General features: G+C 19.9%; 1 protein-coding gene across 1 annotated transcript; it reads right to left on the bottom strand.

Annotated features, from left to right (window-relative positions):
* Window positions 1–267: 267 nt before the first annotated feature.
* Window positions 268–15,586, bottom strand: LOC127286744 (ufm1-specific protease 2). Its single transcript, XM_051313315.1, has 10 exons — window positions 15,423–15,586; window positions 11,292–11,513; window positions 7,808–8,035; window positions 7,549–7,722; window positions 7,048–7,144; window positions 6,656–6,916; window positions 2,103–2,249; window positions 1,909–2,035; window positions 841–1,094; window positions 268–713 (listed from the first exon to the last, which is right to left on the bottom strand). Exons 1-10 carry the CDS (start codon window positions 15,459–15,461, stop codon window positions 502–504), a joined length of 1,761 nt encoding a protein of 586 aa, XP_051169272.1. The 5' UTR covers window positions 15,462–15,586; the 3' UTR covers window positions 268–501.
* Window positions 15,587–16,138: the final 552 nt, after the last annotated feature.

The raw sequence follows: 16,138 nt of genomic DNA, 5'->3' as shown, positions 1-16,138 counted from the left end.
GATAATTGAATTTGTGAAGAATTACATTAAAATTATTAAAAATTATTAATTTAGAGAAGAATTTTAGTTAAAAATTTGTTAAACAATTGATATAAAGAAAATCTACATTGTATACTAAAAAAAGTATTTTGTTTAAAAATGTAAAAAAAAAGTCCCATCTTATTAAAATTAATCAGAAAGAGTCGTTTAATTCGAGGTCAGTATTATTAAATTAAGAAAAAATATTGGTTTAGTTGATCAAAAAAAAAAAAACAATTGTAAGCAGAATTTTGATAAAATTTCCGTAGAAAAATTGATTTAATGAACATTTTTTTTTATACATTTAGTAGACACATTTCACCATAAAAAATAAATAATTGGCTAGGTTAAAATACAGTTTATCGAGGTTTTTTTTCTCTCTTTTTAAAAAAAAAAAAACAACAAATCAAAATATTGATGTTATTATACAATAAAAATATTTTACATAGAATTAATTGTAATAACGCTTTTTTTCCCCTATTATTAGAAGCAAAAAGGCCTCTGTGGGAGGCACATATTATAAAAGGCGTCTTTTTTCCAAAATTCTTTTGTTTTCCATCCACACCAACCTTTATTGATAATTGTGCTTAAATTTTCAGCTCCCGTATAATGTGGATCTAAAATTAAAAAACGAACTTCACCGGTTGTGTCATCTAAACTAACTCCTAATATTGTGTGCGCTAAAACTCCTCCTCCTGAAAGACAAAAAAAAATTTTTATAAATATATTTAATAATTTTCAATCAAATTTATTTTAATATAAGAAAAAAAAATTTTAATATTTTAAATAAAATTATATGAAAAATATTTTTTTTTCACTCACCTATCATAACGGGAGTGCCTTGTGTTTCAAAATGATAGGCAAGATTTGGAACTAAATTTTTCATTTCATCACCGCTCGACGCGCAAAGAACTTTTATTGAAATATCGAGAAATGTTTCAAGAACAAAGCCAACTTCCGTTGAGCCAATCCATTGTTTACTGCCTATAAAATTTCCAGGCTTATCACCTATTTTAACTAGGCACTTTTGTATATCCTTGTGATTAAGAATTGATTTTTCTGTATAGCCCTGTAATCTAGAAGGTGGAGAAAAAAAAATAACAATTGCAAATCTTTTTTTCTTTGTTTCAATTTGTTTTAAATTGAATTTTCATATTTAAGAATTTCTATTTAAATTAATTCAAATAATTAAAGAAATTTTTATTTAGTCGAAATTTTGTAAAATAGATTTTCCAGTTGGCCGAATTTTCATTTAGTATAATTTCTATTTAACAGAAATTATATTCAGCAAAATTTCCATAATACAAAATTTTTAATTAACTTTTATTTAATTGAATTTTTATTTAAAATACTTTTAATTTCACTAAATTTCCATCAATTTCTTTATTTTTAATTTCTTAATTTTAAAATTCGCAAAAAAAACATTCACTATCGATTGTTTGTTCGGACATTTTTTTTAATTTCGGACAAATGAAAATTCGGCGAATTGGAATTTCTGTCATTTAAAAATTCGATTTAATGAGAATTCTGTTAAATTAAAATTCAATTAATTAAAAATTTTCTTTTAAAAAAAGTCATGTAAATTAAATAACTATAAAATAAAAAATTCCAAATATTCGGTAGCCAAAAATTTTGTTAGGTAAAAATTCGTATAAAAAAGAAATTTGTGACAAAATTCCATCAAATGCTAATTTCAAAGAATGAAAATTCGTCTAAAAAATTATTATTTCTAATAAAATTCCTAAAAATTCTAATTAATGATTTTTATGGGATAATCATGCGTCCCGAAAAAAAATTATCAGTTTTTCTTCGATTTTCAAAATGAAAAAAAAAATATTCAATTTTTTTAAAAAAGAATAAATACTGAATTTTCTTTAAAAGAAAACCTACCTGTACCAAGAGATAATTGTTTGCAATGATCGATAAGCGCATCCCCATCCATTGTCATCAAAATTATCCTGCATATAATGATGATAGGAATAACATCCATAAACGAGACTTAATTTTCCGTTAGGAGCTAAAAAAAAAAAGAATCGTTTAACTTCTATTTTTTGCCACCTTTCGATATAAATATAATTTCTTACTGTTTGAAACTGAAATAGCTTCATGAGGATTAAAGAGTGGATCATTGTTACTAAGATCACTGCGAAATTGTACAGCGTTGCCTTCTCGAAACATAGGCCTTGTCATTCCAAGTACTAGTGTTTTATGTAAACTTTTTCGATATTCCGCTTAAATAAAATTACAATGAAAATTAAATTAAACAACGAATTTTATGTCACAGGATGGCGGGACGCATGATTATGTTCTAAAAATAATTAGTTAGAATTTTCATTTTATGGAATTTCATTTGTCATAATTATTTTTGAGCCGAATTTTTATTTCTTCGAATTAGTGTATTTTGCAGAATTTTCATCAAAACAATTTTCTATATTACAAAATTTTTAAATAACCGAAAATTCACTTCACAGAATTTTTTATATTCGAATTTTTATTTGTCAGAATTTTTATTTACTCGAATTTTCATTTAACATAATAGACATTTTAAAGAATTATTATTTGATATAATTTCCAATATAACCGATTTTTCATACAACAGAATTTTTACTTAAACGAAAAATCATTTAACAGAATTTCTAATTGATAGAATTTTTTATTTGTCCGAAATTTCAAATGGCCGAACAAACAATCGATTTTGGCGCGATTTTTAAAATCAACCAATGACAATTTTATGGATAATTTTTTATTGGTTGATTTTAAAAATCGCGCCAAATCTTTCTGTCGATTGTTTGTTCGGCCAATTGCAATTTCGGACAAATGAAAATTCTAACAATTAGAAATTCTAATTACAGGGTGTCTAACGATCAGGGAAGTCAGGGAAAAATTAGGGAATTTCTTTAATTATCTGGAATTTTTTTTATAAATAAATTAAAGTAACTATTAGTTTGAAAATTTTTTTTACTTTTTTCCCAAAGCAAATGCAAAATAAAAAGTTGGCCTTCACACTCAATCATTAAGCATATGATATATCTTATATTCATTAAGTAAATAATTATTTTCTACTATTTATTTAATCTAATAAATGATTTTTTAAACTTGGATAACAATTAATTAATTTTTTTCAGTGAAATATTTGGTTTTTTAATAAAAATAAAAATTATTTGATATACAATTTTATTTTATCGGATCATCTTTAAATAAAGTAAATTATTCATTAATACGAATAATTTATTATTTAATGCTAATATCCACATTTAACTTATAAAAATTTTTATGGCATCGAATATTAAATAATCGAATTTCTATTTAGCAAAATTGTATAAAGTGGATTTTATATTATGCAAAATTTTCAATTTATATTCAACTAAAATTCGATTTAAAAGAATTTCTAGGCTCGGATTATACGACATTTTCGACTATTTCCATCTATTTTTTTCAAAAATACGACTTTTTTCGACTTATTTTAATAAAATGCGACTTTTTCGACTGTAAAAAAATTTTTAAACAAAATACATTTTTTTGGTATAAAATGGAAATCTTCTTCAGATCTTTTTTATTTCAATTATTATTTAACAAATTTTGAACTAAAATTCTTCACTAAATTAATTATTTTTAATAATTTAAATGAAATTCATCAGAAATTCAATTATTTTAAACTACTTTTCAACTAAAATTTTTATGAAATTTAATAATTGTTTACAATTTATAAAAAGGCATTATTCAATTAAAAACTTTTGAAATTCAATTTTTTTTATGTAATTTCTAATATATTCTTCATCAACAGAAATAATTTAAAATTTCTCTTATTATAATAATTATTGTCTGAAATTTAACACAATCTTTTGAAATTCAATTATTTCCAAAAATTTCAATTTAAAAGCTTTAATTATTTTTAATGATTTTTATAATATTCTTCGAAAATTCAATTACATATCTGAAAGCATTTTGCAATTAAAAAGATTTTTAAAGACACTTTTTGTCTGTAATTTCTAATAAATTCTTCAATTATTTGATATCAAAATTTTCAATTCAAAATCTTTTAAAATTCAATTATTTTCAAAATTTTCAATTCGTAATCAACTAAATTTTATTTATTCTCAAAAATTTCAATTCCAAATTAATTATCAAAATTCTCAATCCAAAATCAATTAAAATTAAATTATTGTCAAAAAATTTAATTGAAATTCAATTATTTTCAAAATTTTAAATTTCAAATTTAATAATTTAATAATTTCAATTATAAATTTCCTGAAATTCAATTATTTTTAACTATTTTTATAATATTCATCGAATATTCAACTATTTGAAACCATTTTCCAATTAAAAATGATTTTCAAATTATTGTATTTTTGTCTGGAATTTCTAATAAATTTTTTAGTGAAATCATCAAAAAATGTTAATTAAAAATCACTTGAAATTCAATTAATTTCAAAAATCTCAAGTGTAAATCTTTGAAAATTCAATTACTTTTAAAATATGTTATCTAAAAATATTTGATAAATTATTTTTAGTCCTGTAAAATTTAATTATTGTCTGAAAATTAACAAAATTTTTGGAAATTCAATTATTTTTAAAAATTTCAACTTTAACTCTTCCAAAATTATTATTTAAAAAAAAATTTTTATTTAAAAATCTGTAAAACTTTTTTATTAAAATAAAAAAAATCGACTTTTTCAACTTTTTTTGAAATATAAAATCGACTAAAACGACTTTCTTTGTGCCTATAAATCGATTATCGAATTTCTATTTAGCAAAATTGTATAAAGTTATACAAAAAAATTATTATAAAAATTGTAAAAAATTTTACGGCGTCGAATATTAAATTATCGAATTTCTATTTAGCAAAATTGTATAAAGTGGATTTTATGTTATGCAAAATTTTCAATTTACATTTAACTAAAATTCGATTTAAAAGAATTTTTTATTTAGCAGAACTCTTAAAAAGCATTTTTTTAAAATACTTTTTAAAAATTTTAAATTAATATAATTTCAATTTAACGAAATTTATGTCTATAAAAATTGACAAAAAAAGAACTAAGTAGAATTTTTCTTAAATGAGAATTCTGTTAAATAAGAATTAGTTGGAATAAAAAATTTTCTTTAAAAAAAACTTTGTTAATTAAGAATTTTTTAAAATAGAAATTCTGTTAATTGTGAATTTATTGAATGACAATTTTGTTAAGTAAATATTTTGATAAATCGAAATTTACTAAAATAACAATTCTGTTAAAAAAATTTTTCTTTATGCAATTTTTCTTGACGTAAATTCCGTTAAATTGAAATTGTATTAATTAGAAATTCGATGTACTAGAAAATCTACTTTATATAATTTTACTAAATAAAAATTTGATAATTTAAGATTTGACACTGTAAAAATTGTTTTAAATTAAATGTTGAGAATATTTATACGTCCCCAATTATTTTATTTATTTCACTTAATTATTTTATTTTTTACGAAACATTATTTATTTGGTTCAAATACATATATGAAATTAGTGGATAATAAACAGGTAAATGATTTAATTGTATCAAAATAAATTTTATTTGATCAAAATAAAAATTTTTTAGTGTAAAATTTAGATCAGGGGAAAAGTCAGGGAATATTTTCCCTAGCAGTTGTTAGACACACCGAATTCTGTTAAATGATTTTTCGGTTAAGAAAAAATTCTGTAGTAATATGAAAAATCGGTTATATGGAAATTAAATCAAATAATAATTCGAACAAATGAAAATTCATCTGAAGGAATAAAATGAAAATTCTATGCAATGAAATTCTACCCAATAAAAGTTTTTTAAAATTCCTATTATGTTAAATGAAAATTCAATTAAATAAAAATTCTGACAAATATAAATTCGAACAAATAAAAATTCTGTGAAGTTAATTTTCGGTTATATAAAAATTTTGTAATATAGAAAATTTGTTTTGATGAAAATTCTGCAAAATATTAATTCGAACAAATAAAAATTGGGCTTAAAAATTATTATGACAAATGAAATTCCATAAAATGAAAATTCTAACTAATGATTTTTAGAACATAATCATGCGTCCCCAGCGTAAAAAAATTAAAAAAATTATTAAATTATTAAAATTTGCAAACAAAATTCAAAGCTTTATCTCAGTGTTAAAAAAGAAATTTCAAGGTTTTTTTTTAAATTGAGATTTTTTATCACATAATTTTAAATTAATATTAAAACGTGGCTAATATTAAATTTAAAACAAAAAATGTAGCACTAACGAAATTTCTAGTATTAAAACGCTAATCATTTTGTTTAATAACATTTCAAAGTTATATTTTTTTTTTTAAATGTCGTATACTTTATTAAAATTCCAAATTGGAAATTTTTAAAGGTTAAAAATTTTTCCAACCTTGTTTCAGATAAGAAATTATTAATTATATTAATATTTCAGAAAACTGTCAAGGAAAGAATTTTTAGAGCTTTCTTAGTAGCACAATTTTTAATTTTTATAATTCGTATTTTTTTTTTTAATCAATCAGTTATAAAATTTTTGTTTTCACAAATTCTTAGTTTATCATTATTTCAAGAAACGTTTTATAACTTTGAGATGTATAAAAATAAAAAAAAATAATAATAATGTATAAAAAAAAAAGTAATTGAAATATAAAAATAATCTTACAATTTTCCTTGGCGGTACTTTCGGCTAAATATGCAATTGTCATGAGATGTCCAAAATCCGTTGGCTTAAAATGCATTGGAATTGGAAGTTTCATTTTTGAAGTGTTATTTTCAATTTGTTCCTCAAATGATTTTCCAATTAATCTAAGATTTCTACATACTGATTCAACAAGAACTTCATATAGTCTAGATAATGTTGTATTACGTTCAACTAGGGACAGTGCATCGATTTTTAAATTAAATTCCAAAAATTCAAAATGACCTGCGCAAAGAAAAATATGTTTTTAATTTCAATATATAAATTAAAAGTCATAAATTTCGGTATTGTAGAATTTCAAAGTTATTTGATATTTTACAAAAAAAAAAATTTTTTTTTTTTTTTTGGAAACTAACGTCTCGTTTGTTGATGAATCACTGGGGCATGTTTCGCAGCACCGTCTGTTGCTTTGTCGTTGGAAAGTTTTAGAAGCATATCCACTGGAACGGCATTCTAATTTTTCAATTTAATGTTTCTTTTATCAGAGGGTTCGTTAGAATATTATAAAAAAGGGAATATTTTTCTATTCTCGCAAATAATTATTTTATGAATTATTAAATATACGAAAAATTTCAATTTATTTTTAATATTAATATAGAAAGATTACTGGAAATATTTCTTCGAATAATTATTATCGAATAATTGTACAAAGAATTTCATTTTTATTTTTTAATATTAATACCTATAAATTATCAAAATTTCTACTTGGTGAATTTTTAAAAATGTCCAATTCATTAAAACTCTATTTGAGCATATTTTCATTTTAAATAATTATTACATTAACAAATTACCATTTAAGTAAAATAATAATTAAAAAAAAAACAGTAACAATTTATGAAAAAATATCAAAAACTTACCACGATATGTGAACTACTTTTTTTGTGGTTTTTTTGATTTTTACTATTTTCGTGAGAATCGACAGAATTAAGAATTTCCTTCGCAGAGGATTCTTTGAGATTGCTTTCACTGTCGTTTCCAAATAAATAGACATTACTCTGTGGAAAGTAAAAAGCCACTTTTCCCGATGCTATCTGTTGACAAAAAAGAAAAACAAAAATTTTTTTTTTTGTGTTGGCTGCTAAAAAAAAAGGGGGAAAGAAAAAAAATTCTACCCACCTTTTTACGTGACTCTTGAAGAGTATCTACAACGTTTTCTTTTTCGGCAAATAAAGGAAGACTCGCTAATAATCTAATATAAACAAAATGTTGACAAACATAATCTTCACTGACAATTTCAAAATCACCAGCAGTTTCTAATTTTTGATGAATATAAAAAAATGGCTGTACACTCGATTCCTTTGTCCAATATTTTAAAATTAGAGGATTATCCGTTACGTCAATATCCTGAAGAATATATACACAGTTTTTAGAATATTTATTTAAATATTTTATTAATTATAGAATAATTAAAATAATTTTAGTTTTTCTTCAAATTCTTATTGTTACTTAAAATTATTATTAAAGAGTCATATGAAGATATTTTATTGTAAAATTGAAAAAGAAAAATTTTTAATTATTTTTTTTCAACATTGTCAGAGACAACAGAAAAATCAATTCCTTGCTGAATAAAAATAATTACAAATTAATAATAATTATATAATAATAAAATGCTTGGTCTGTCCTTCTGTCTACCTAAAAATTTCTGAAATTTTATAATTTCAATTCTAATTCTTCCGAAATTCAATTATTTTTAATTATTTTTATAATATTCTTCAAAAATTCAATTATTTGTAATCATTTTTAAATTAAAAACTATTATTGAAATTCAATTTTTGTCTGTAATTTCTAATAAATTTTTCTTCAACAGAAATCACCAAAAATTTCATTCAAAAATTACAGAAAATTCAATTATCTTTAAAAATTTGAATTGAAAATCTTCGAAAATTTAATTATTTTTTTTAAAAAAGATTATCTAAAATTATTTGATAAATTATTTTCAATTATGTAAAATTTAATTATTGTCTGAAATTTAAAATAAATCTTGAAATTCAATTATTTTTACAAAATTTCCACTTTAACTCTTCCAAAATTCAATTATTTATGATAATTTTAATGTTCCTTTAAAAATTCAATTAGTATCTGAAAGAGTTTTTCAATTAAAAACGTGTGAAATTTAATAATTTCAATTCTAATTCTTCCGAAATTCAATTATTTTTAATTGTTTTTTATAATATTCTTCAAAAATTCAATTATTTCGAAGAATTTTTCAATTAAAAACTGTTGAAATTGAATTTTTGTCGGTAATTATATAATAATAAAATGCTTGGTCTGTCCTTTCTGCCCTAACTTGAAGTTGGCCTTTTCTGATTTCACGTGTTTTTTTGAATAATAATCTTATGACGTGTCAAATTTTGACAATTCTTTTTCTCATTTTTGCCAAAGTTGTATAATTGTGTTTCCAAATTTCGGAATAAGTTTCTTTAAAATTCCAAATTCGAAAATTCAATTCACAAAGCTGAAGTACACAACGTTTACGAACGAAATTTTTTTTAAACTTGTATATTGATTCAAAAATTGTATACAAATACAAAAAATTTATGATGAGAAAAAAGATGCGCCAGGAAATTTCGTACAAGATAGTAATTTGAAAAAAATTTATTTTTAAAAATTAATTTTTAACGTACCAGGGGCCAACGAATACCTATTAAATATTAATTATAAAAACACAGGCCTCGAATCAACTTATAGACACAAAAAGTCGTTTTAGTCGATTTATATTCCAAAAAAAAGTGGATTTGTTTTTTATTTTAACAAAAATATTTTACAGATTTTTAAATAAAAAATTTTTTTTTTAATAATAATCCTTTTCAAAGGGTTAAAGTTGATATTTTTAGAAATAATTAAATTTCAAAAGATATTGTTAATTTTCAAACAATTATTAAATTTTTCCGAACTAAATATAATTTATCAAACAATTTTTGGAAAACATTTTTTAAATTTAATTGAATTTTCAAAGTGTTTTGTAATTAAAATTTTAAATGATTTCACTAAAAATTTATTAGAAAATGCGGACAAAATACAATAATTTGAAAATCATTTTTAATTGAAAAATGGTTTCAGATAGTTGAATTTTCAAAGAATATTATTAAAATAGTTAAAAATAATTGAATTTCCTTAGAGTTATAATTGAAATTATTAAATTTCAAAAAAAAATAAATTTCGATGGAAAATTTTAGAAATAATTAAATTTTAGATGCTTTTAAATTCAAATTATTGAAAATTCAATTAATTTTGAATTCAAATTTTCGAGAATAATTAAATTTTATTTAATTTTAAATTTGGAAAATAATTGAATTTCAGTTCATTTTGAATTGAAAATTTTGGGAAATAATTGAATTTTAATTGAAATTTTGGATAATAATTTAATTTAAGTTCATTTTTGATTGAAAATTTGGATAATTAATTTTGAATAGAAATTTTAGAAAATAATTGAATTTTATTTCATTTTAAATTGAAAACTTGGTAAATAATTAAATTTTAAATTGAAAATTTTGGATAATTATTGGATTTTTAATTGATTTTGATTAAAAATTTAGTGTTATAATTGAATTTTAGTTTATTTTGAATTGAAATTTTTAAAAAATAATTCAATTTTATTGTGCTATTTTTTTTTTAAATTGTAAACAATTATTAAATTTCATAAAAATTTTAGTTGAAAAATAGTTTAAAATAATTGAATTTCTGATGAATTTCATTTAAATTATTAAAAATAATTAATTTAGTGACGAATCATTTTAGTTCAAAATTTGTTAAATAATTGAATTGAAGAAGATCTGAAGAAGATCTACATTTTATACTAAAAAAATGTATTTTATTTACATTTTTTTTAAATGTAAAAAAAATTTCGCATTTTATTAAAATAAGTCGATAAAAGTCGTATTTTTGAAAAAAGTCGGAAAAAGTCGTATAATCCGAGGCCTGTAAACATATAATTTTCATTATTATCATTTAATATGTTATAATATTCTAATAAATTAAATTATTGTTGATAATATTAATCTTTAATTTCTTTATAACAAACAATGAAATACTTTATTTTGTGCGCGCTTGCGCGCGTTTAATTTTGCTAGTTAATAATAATAAATAATAATAATTAAAAAATGAATTTTTCGTATCAAAAATCAGAATATTTTTTTTTGTAAAATAATCCATTTTATGTATTATTTTTCTATTTAGAAACAATTTAATTTAATAAAAAAAATAGGCCTACTATTAAAATCATTTTTTCCATTATTTTTGAATCTAAATCTCAGGAAATAAAAAAAATAGCATAAGGTTTGTTTGTTATTTTATCGATTCAATAATTTTTTTTTTTCACGATACTGAAGTACGCAACGTTTATGATAAACGATTGAAAATCAATTTATATTTATTACAAAAAAATTATAAAATTGTTTAACTAAAAAATTTTTTTTTTATAATTTGTTGATTAATAAAAACTACAAGAAATATTTTCCAGGCAAAAAATTATAGAATTTCTCATTCTAAAAAATTATTTTAAAAAAATCCTTTATCATAAACGTTGCGTACTTCAGAATCGTTTTTTTCAATAAAGTTGTACTATATAGTAAATGAAAACAAAAAAAAAAAAATTGAAAACCTGAAAAGCGTCTGGAATTTTCTGCTCGCATTGATCGACAAATAAAACACCAAGCAAGTCAATTTCAACGGGCATACTCAGTTGTAAATTGACATTTGTAATTGTTGTCTCCTCTTGTTCTTCATTTTTTGATTCTACACTAAATGCCAAAACAGTCAATGCAGTTTCGCACATTACCCCATATACATGACCATTTACAGCCGTTTTTAATTTACTTAAACGCTGCAAAAAAATAAATAAATAAATAAAATATACAAACATTATTTTTTTAGTGTTAATCACATTTCTCAGAATTAATTTCTGAATAAAATTATTTGTGAAAAAATTATTTTTTTTTTATTAATTTTCACAATTATTTTTTTTTTTATTAATTTTCACAATGTTTTTTCTTTTATTAATTTTCACAAATTTTTTCTTTTTTATAATAATAAACCAACTAAATGGGGTGAATTATTCCTAAAATGCCACAGACAAAAATTTGAAGTTTCAGGTAACAAAGTGTTTTTCAAATTTTTATTTGAATTGTAATTTTCTCAAATGGATTGATGAACATTATAAAAAATTTTAATTTCATTTTTTTGGTTTTTTATTTTTATTGTGATTAAAATAAATTTCTAAAATTCAGGGTGTCTAACAACTGCTGGGAAAAAAATTCCTTGACTTTTCCCAGACCTAAGTTACACTAAAAAATTTTTATTTTGATCAAATAAAATTTATTTTGATACAATTAAATCATTTACCTGTCTATTATCCACTAATTTCATATATGTATTTGAACCAAATAAATAATGTTTCGTAAAAAATAAAATATTTAAGTTAAATAAATAAACTAATTGGGGGGACATATAAATATTCTCAACATTTTATTTAAAAGAATATTTACGGCGTTAAATCTTAAATTATCAAATTTTTATTTAGTAAAATTATATGAAGTAGATTTTCTTGTACATCGAATTTCTATATTAATACAATTTCAATTTAACGGAATTTATTTCAAGAAAAATTGCAGAAAGAAAAATTTTTTAAACAGAATTGTTATTTTAGTAAATTTCGATTTATCAAAATATTTACTTCACAGAATTGTTATTGAATAAATTCACAATTAACAGAATTTCTATTTAACAAAATTCTTAATTAACAAAGTTTTCATTAAGGAAAATTTTAATTCCAACTAATTCTTATTTAACAGAATTCTCATTTAAGAAAAATTCTTTCTAGTTCTTATTGTGTCAATTTTTATAGACATAAATTTCGTTAAATTGAAATTATATTAATTTAAAATTTTAAAAAAGTATTAGAAAAAATGCTTTATACGAGTTCTGCTAAATAGAAATTATCAGGCCTCGGATCGATTTATAAGCACAAAAAAAGTCGTTTTAGTCGATTTTATATTTCAAAAAAAGTTGAAAAAGTCGATTTTTTTATTTTAATAAAAAAGTTTTACAGATTTTTAAAAGAAAATTTTTTTTTTTTAATAATTATTTTAGAACAGTTAAAGTTGAAATTTTACAGGACTAAAAATAATTTATCAAATATTTTTAGATAATATATTTAAAAATAATTGAATTTTCAAAGATTTACACTTGAGATTTTTGAAATTAATTGAATTTCAAGTGATTTTTAATTAAAATTTTTTGATGATTTCACTAAAAAATTCATTAGAAATTCCAGACAAAAATACAATAATTTTAAAACCATTTTTAATTGAAAAATGGTTTCAAATAGTTGAATATTATAAAAATAGTTAAAAATAATTGAATTTCAGGAAAGTTATAATTGAAATTATTAAATTATTAAATTTGAAATTGAAAATTTTGAAAATAATTAACTTTTACTTGATTTTGGATTGAAATTTTTGAAAATTATTGAATTTCAATTGAAATTTTGGATAATAATTTAATTATAGTTGATTTTGGATTGAGAATTTTGATAATTAATTTGGAATTGAAATGTTTGAGAATAATTAAATTTTAGTTGATTTTGAATTGAAAATTTTGAAAATAATTGAATTTTAAAAGATTTTGAATTGGAAATTTTGATATCAAATAATTGAAGAATTTATTAGAAATTACAGACAAAAAGTGTACTTAAAAATCTTTTTAATTGCAAAATGCTTTCAGATAATTGAATTTTCGAAGAATATTATAAAAATCATTAAAAATAATTGAAGCTTTTAAATTGAAATTTTTGGAAACAATTGAATTTCAAAAGATTGTGTTAAATTTCAAACAATAATTATTATAATAAGAGAAATTTCTAATGATTTCTGTTGATGAAGAATATATTAGAAATTACATAAAAAAAATTGAATTTCAAAAGTTTTTAATAGAAAAATGCTTTCAGATATGTAATTGAATTTTCAAAGAATATTATAAAAATTATTAAAAATAATTAAATTTCAAGTGATTTTGAATTAAAATTTTTTAGTAATTTTATTTGTTAATTTTTTTTTTAAATTATAAACAATTATTAAATTTCATAAAAATTTTTGTTGAAAAGTAGTTTAAAATAATTGAATTTCTGATGAATTTCATTAAAATTATTAAAAATAATTAATTTAGTGAATAATTTTAGTTCAAAATTTGTTAAATAATTGAAATAAAGAAGATCTGAAGAAGATCTACATTTTATACCAAAAAAAAATATTTTGTTTAAAAATTTTTTTAAAAGTCGAAAAAGTCGCATTTTATTAAAATAAGTCGAAAAAAGTCGTTTTTTTGAAAAAAAAAGATGGAAATAGTCAAAAATGTCGTATAATCCGAGGCCTTGAAATTTTTTTAAATTGAATTTTAGTTAAATTTAAATTGAAAATTTTGCATAATATAAAATCCACTTTATACAATTTTGCTAAATAGAAATTCGATAATTTAATATTCGACGCCGTAAAAATTTTTATAAGTTAAATTTGGATATTAGCATTAAATAAAAAAATTATTCGTATTAATGAATAATTTACTTTATTTAAAGTTGAACTGCTAAAATAAAATTGTATCAAATATTTTTTATTTTTATTAAAAAACTAAATATTTCACTGAAAAAATTAATTAATTGTTATCCAAGTTTAAAAAATCATTTATTAGATTAAATAAATAGTAGTAAATAATTATTTACTTAATGAATATAAAATATATCACATGCTTAATAATTGAGTGTGATGGACAACTTTTTAATTTGCATTTGCTTTGGGAAAAAAGTAAAAAAAATGTTCAAACTAATAGTTACTTTAATTTATTCATAAAAAATTCCAGAAAATTCCCTGACTGTTAGACACCCTGGAAATTATTAATCCAAAAAAAAAAATTATTTTCTGAAAATTATAAACAATTGAAATTTTCACCTGTCTTAAAAAAAAAATAATTTTCTCACAGTAGACAAATTTAAAAATAAAAAAAAAATTGGTTTTTCTCTTCTTTTGGAACGTAGTATGTATTTAAATTTAATAAAATCTTTAAAATTAACGAAATTGATTTTTCATAATTTTCATTCAATATTATAAAAATATTAAACAAAATTCATTTTTAAGAAAAAAATTTATCTTAAAATTTTAAAAACGAAATAATTTCTTTAATTTTTAAAACCATAAAAAAAAATTGTACGTTATAATTCTATAATAATTGCGAGAGAAACTTATTTTTTATTTACATATAAATATATACATTAATAATTCAAAAAAAAAATTTTCAATGCTTATATAAATTAATTTAATAATATGTAATTATTATCGAATAAAATTGTATTATTTTGAAAATAAATTCAAATTAATTAAAAAGTTATGAATTTTTTATTTTTAATAACAAAACATATGTGTAATAAAAATATCTGAAATTATATACGCACACTAAATTTATCACTCATTTTTTTAACGTAAACAAAAAAGAATGTTTATAAAAAAAAAACTGTAACACTTAAAAAACTTGTTTAAAAAAATTCGTTTTTTATAATATCTAAAAATATTTAATAGAAAAAAAATCTATATACATATAAAAAATGTAAAATATGTTATAGTTACATAGATTGTATAAAAAAAAAAAATATTTGCTATTCGCAAAATTTTGAAGTGTTACAAAAATTGAAGGTTAGCTTCTCTATTTTACTGAAAATATTAAAAGACAAATAATCATATGCTCTCACCTCAATGACGTTCGATAAAATTCTAAGGCGTGGTGTCATTTTAGAAGTAATTTTTTTTTAATTTTCAGCTATAAAAATCCATTTAAAAATTCCATACGGAATTTTTCGAATGCGCCCATGAAATCAAAATTGATCAAAATATTTTGTGGCAAATGGGAAATAAAAAGAAAATTTCTCCAAAACTTGTACAAAGCATCAAGAGATGTCGCTTTCGATTTTTGTGGGAAAATTTGAATATTTTTCATTTTAAATCATAATATTAATATTAATAATAATAATAATAGTAACTTCAAATTTTTATAATTTTAAATAAAAATTACACATTATTTTTAATTATCAATAAATTTAATTAGTTAATGAATATTTTATTATTTTTAATTGTTCGTTATAATTTTACTATTGAATATAAATTTTTATAATTCTAATTGAGAATGATAACTTTTAATAAAAGAATAAAATTTTCCGAATGTAGAAAAAAAGCAAAAAACAATTGTTTTTTTTAATAATAAACAAATTTTTAATCTCTATTATCGCTAAATATATGCAACTTTTAAATGATTTTAAGAGTTAAAATAATAAAATTTTTTACACTTTCATTGAAAAAACTTTTTTTTTTGAAAATACGAAAATATGAAATTAAACTAACTTTTGTTTTGACTATTCATCCAATTTTATCTTAAACAGATTTACAAAAAATAATTTTCAATTTTTAAAAT

The sequence above is a fragment of the Leptopilina boulardi genome, unplaced genomic scaffold (assembly GCF_019393585.1).
Source record: "Leptopilina boulardi isolate dan_hultmark-lab unplaced genomic scaffold, ZJU_Lbou_2.1 LbouV2_362, whole genome shotgun sequence".
NCBI lineage: Eukaryota > Metazoa > Arthropoda > Insecta > Hymenoptera > Figitidae > Leptopilina > Leptopilina boulardi.
This window is presented reverse-complemented; position numbering and strand designations above follow the sequence as displayed.

Bases quoted from the DNA above. Each gene is read 5' to 3' on its own strand.
- LOC127286744 (XM_051313315.1), bottom strand. From the start codon at position 15,461: ATGACACCACGCCTTAGAATTTTATCGAACGTCATTGAG. The intron at 7,723-7,807 runs GTGGGTAGAATT...TTTTGTCAACAG, and splicing joins TTCAAGAGTCACGTAAAAAG to ATAGCATCGGGAAAAGTGGC. The intron at 1,095-1,908 runs GTAGGTTTTCTT...TCCACCTTCTAG, and splicing joins ACAATTATCTCTTGGTACAG to ATTACAGGGCTATACAGAAA.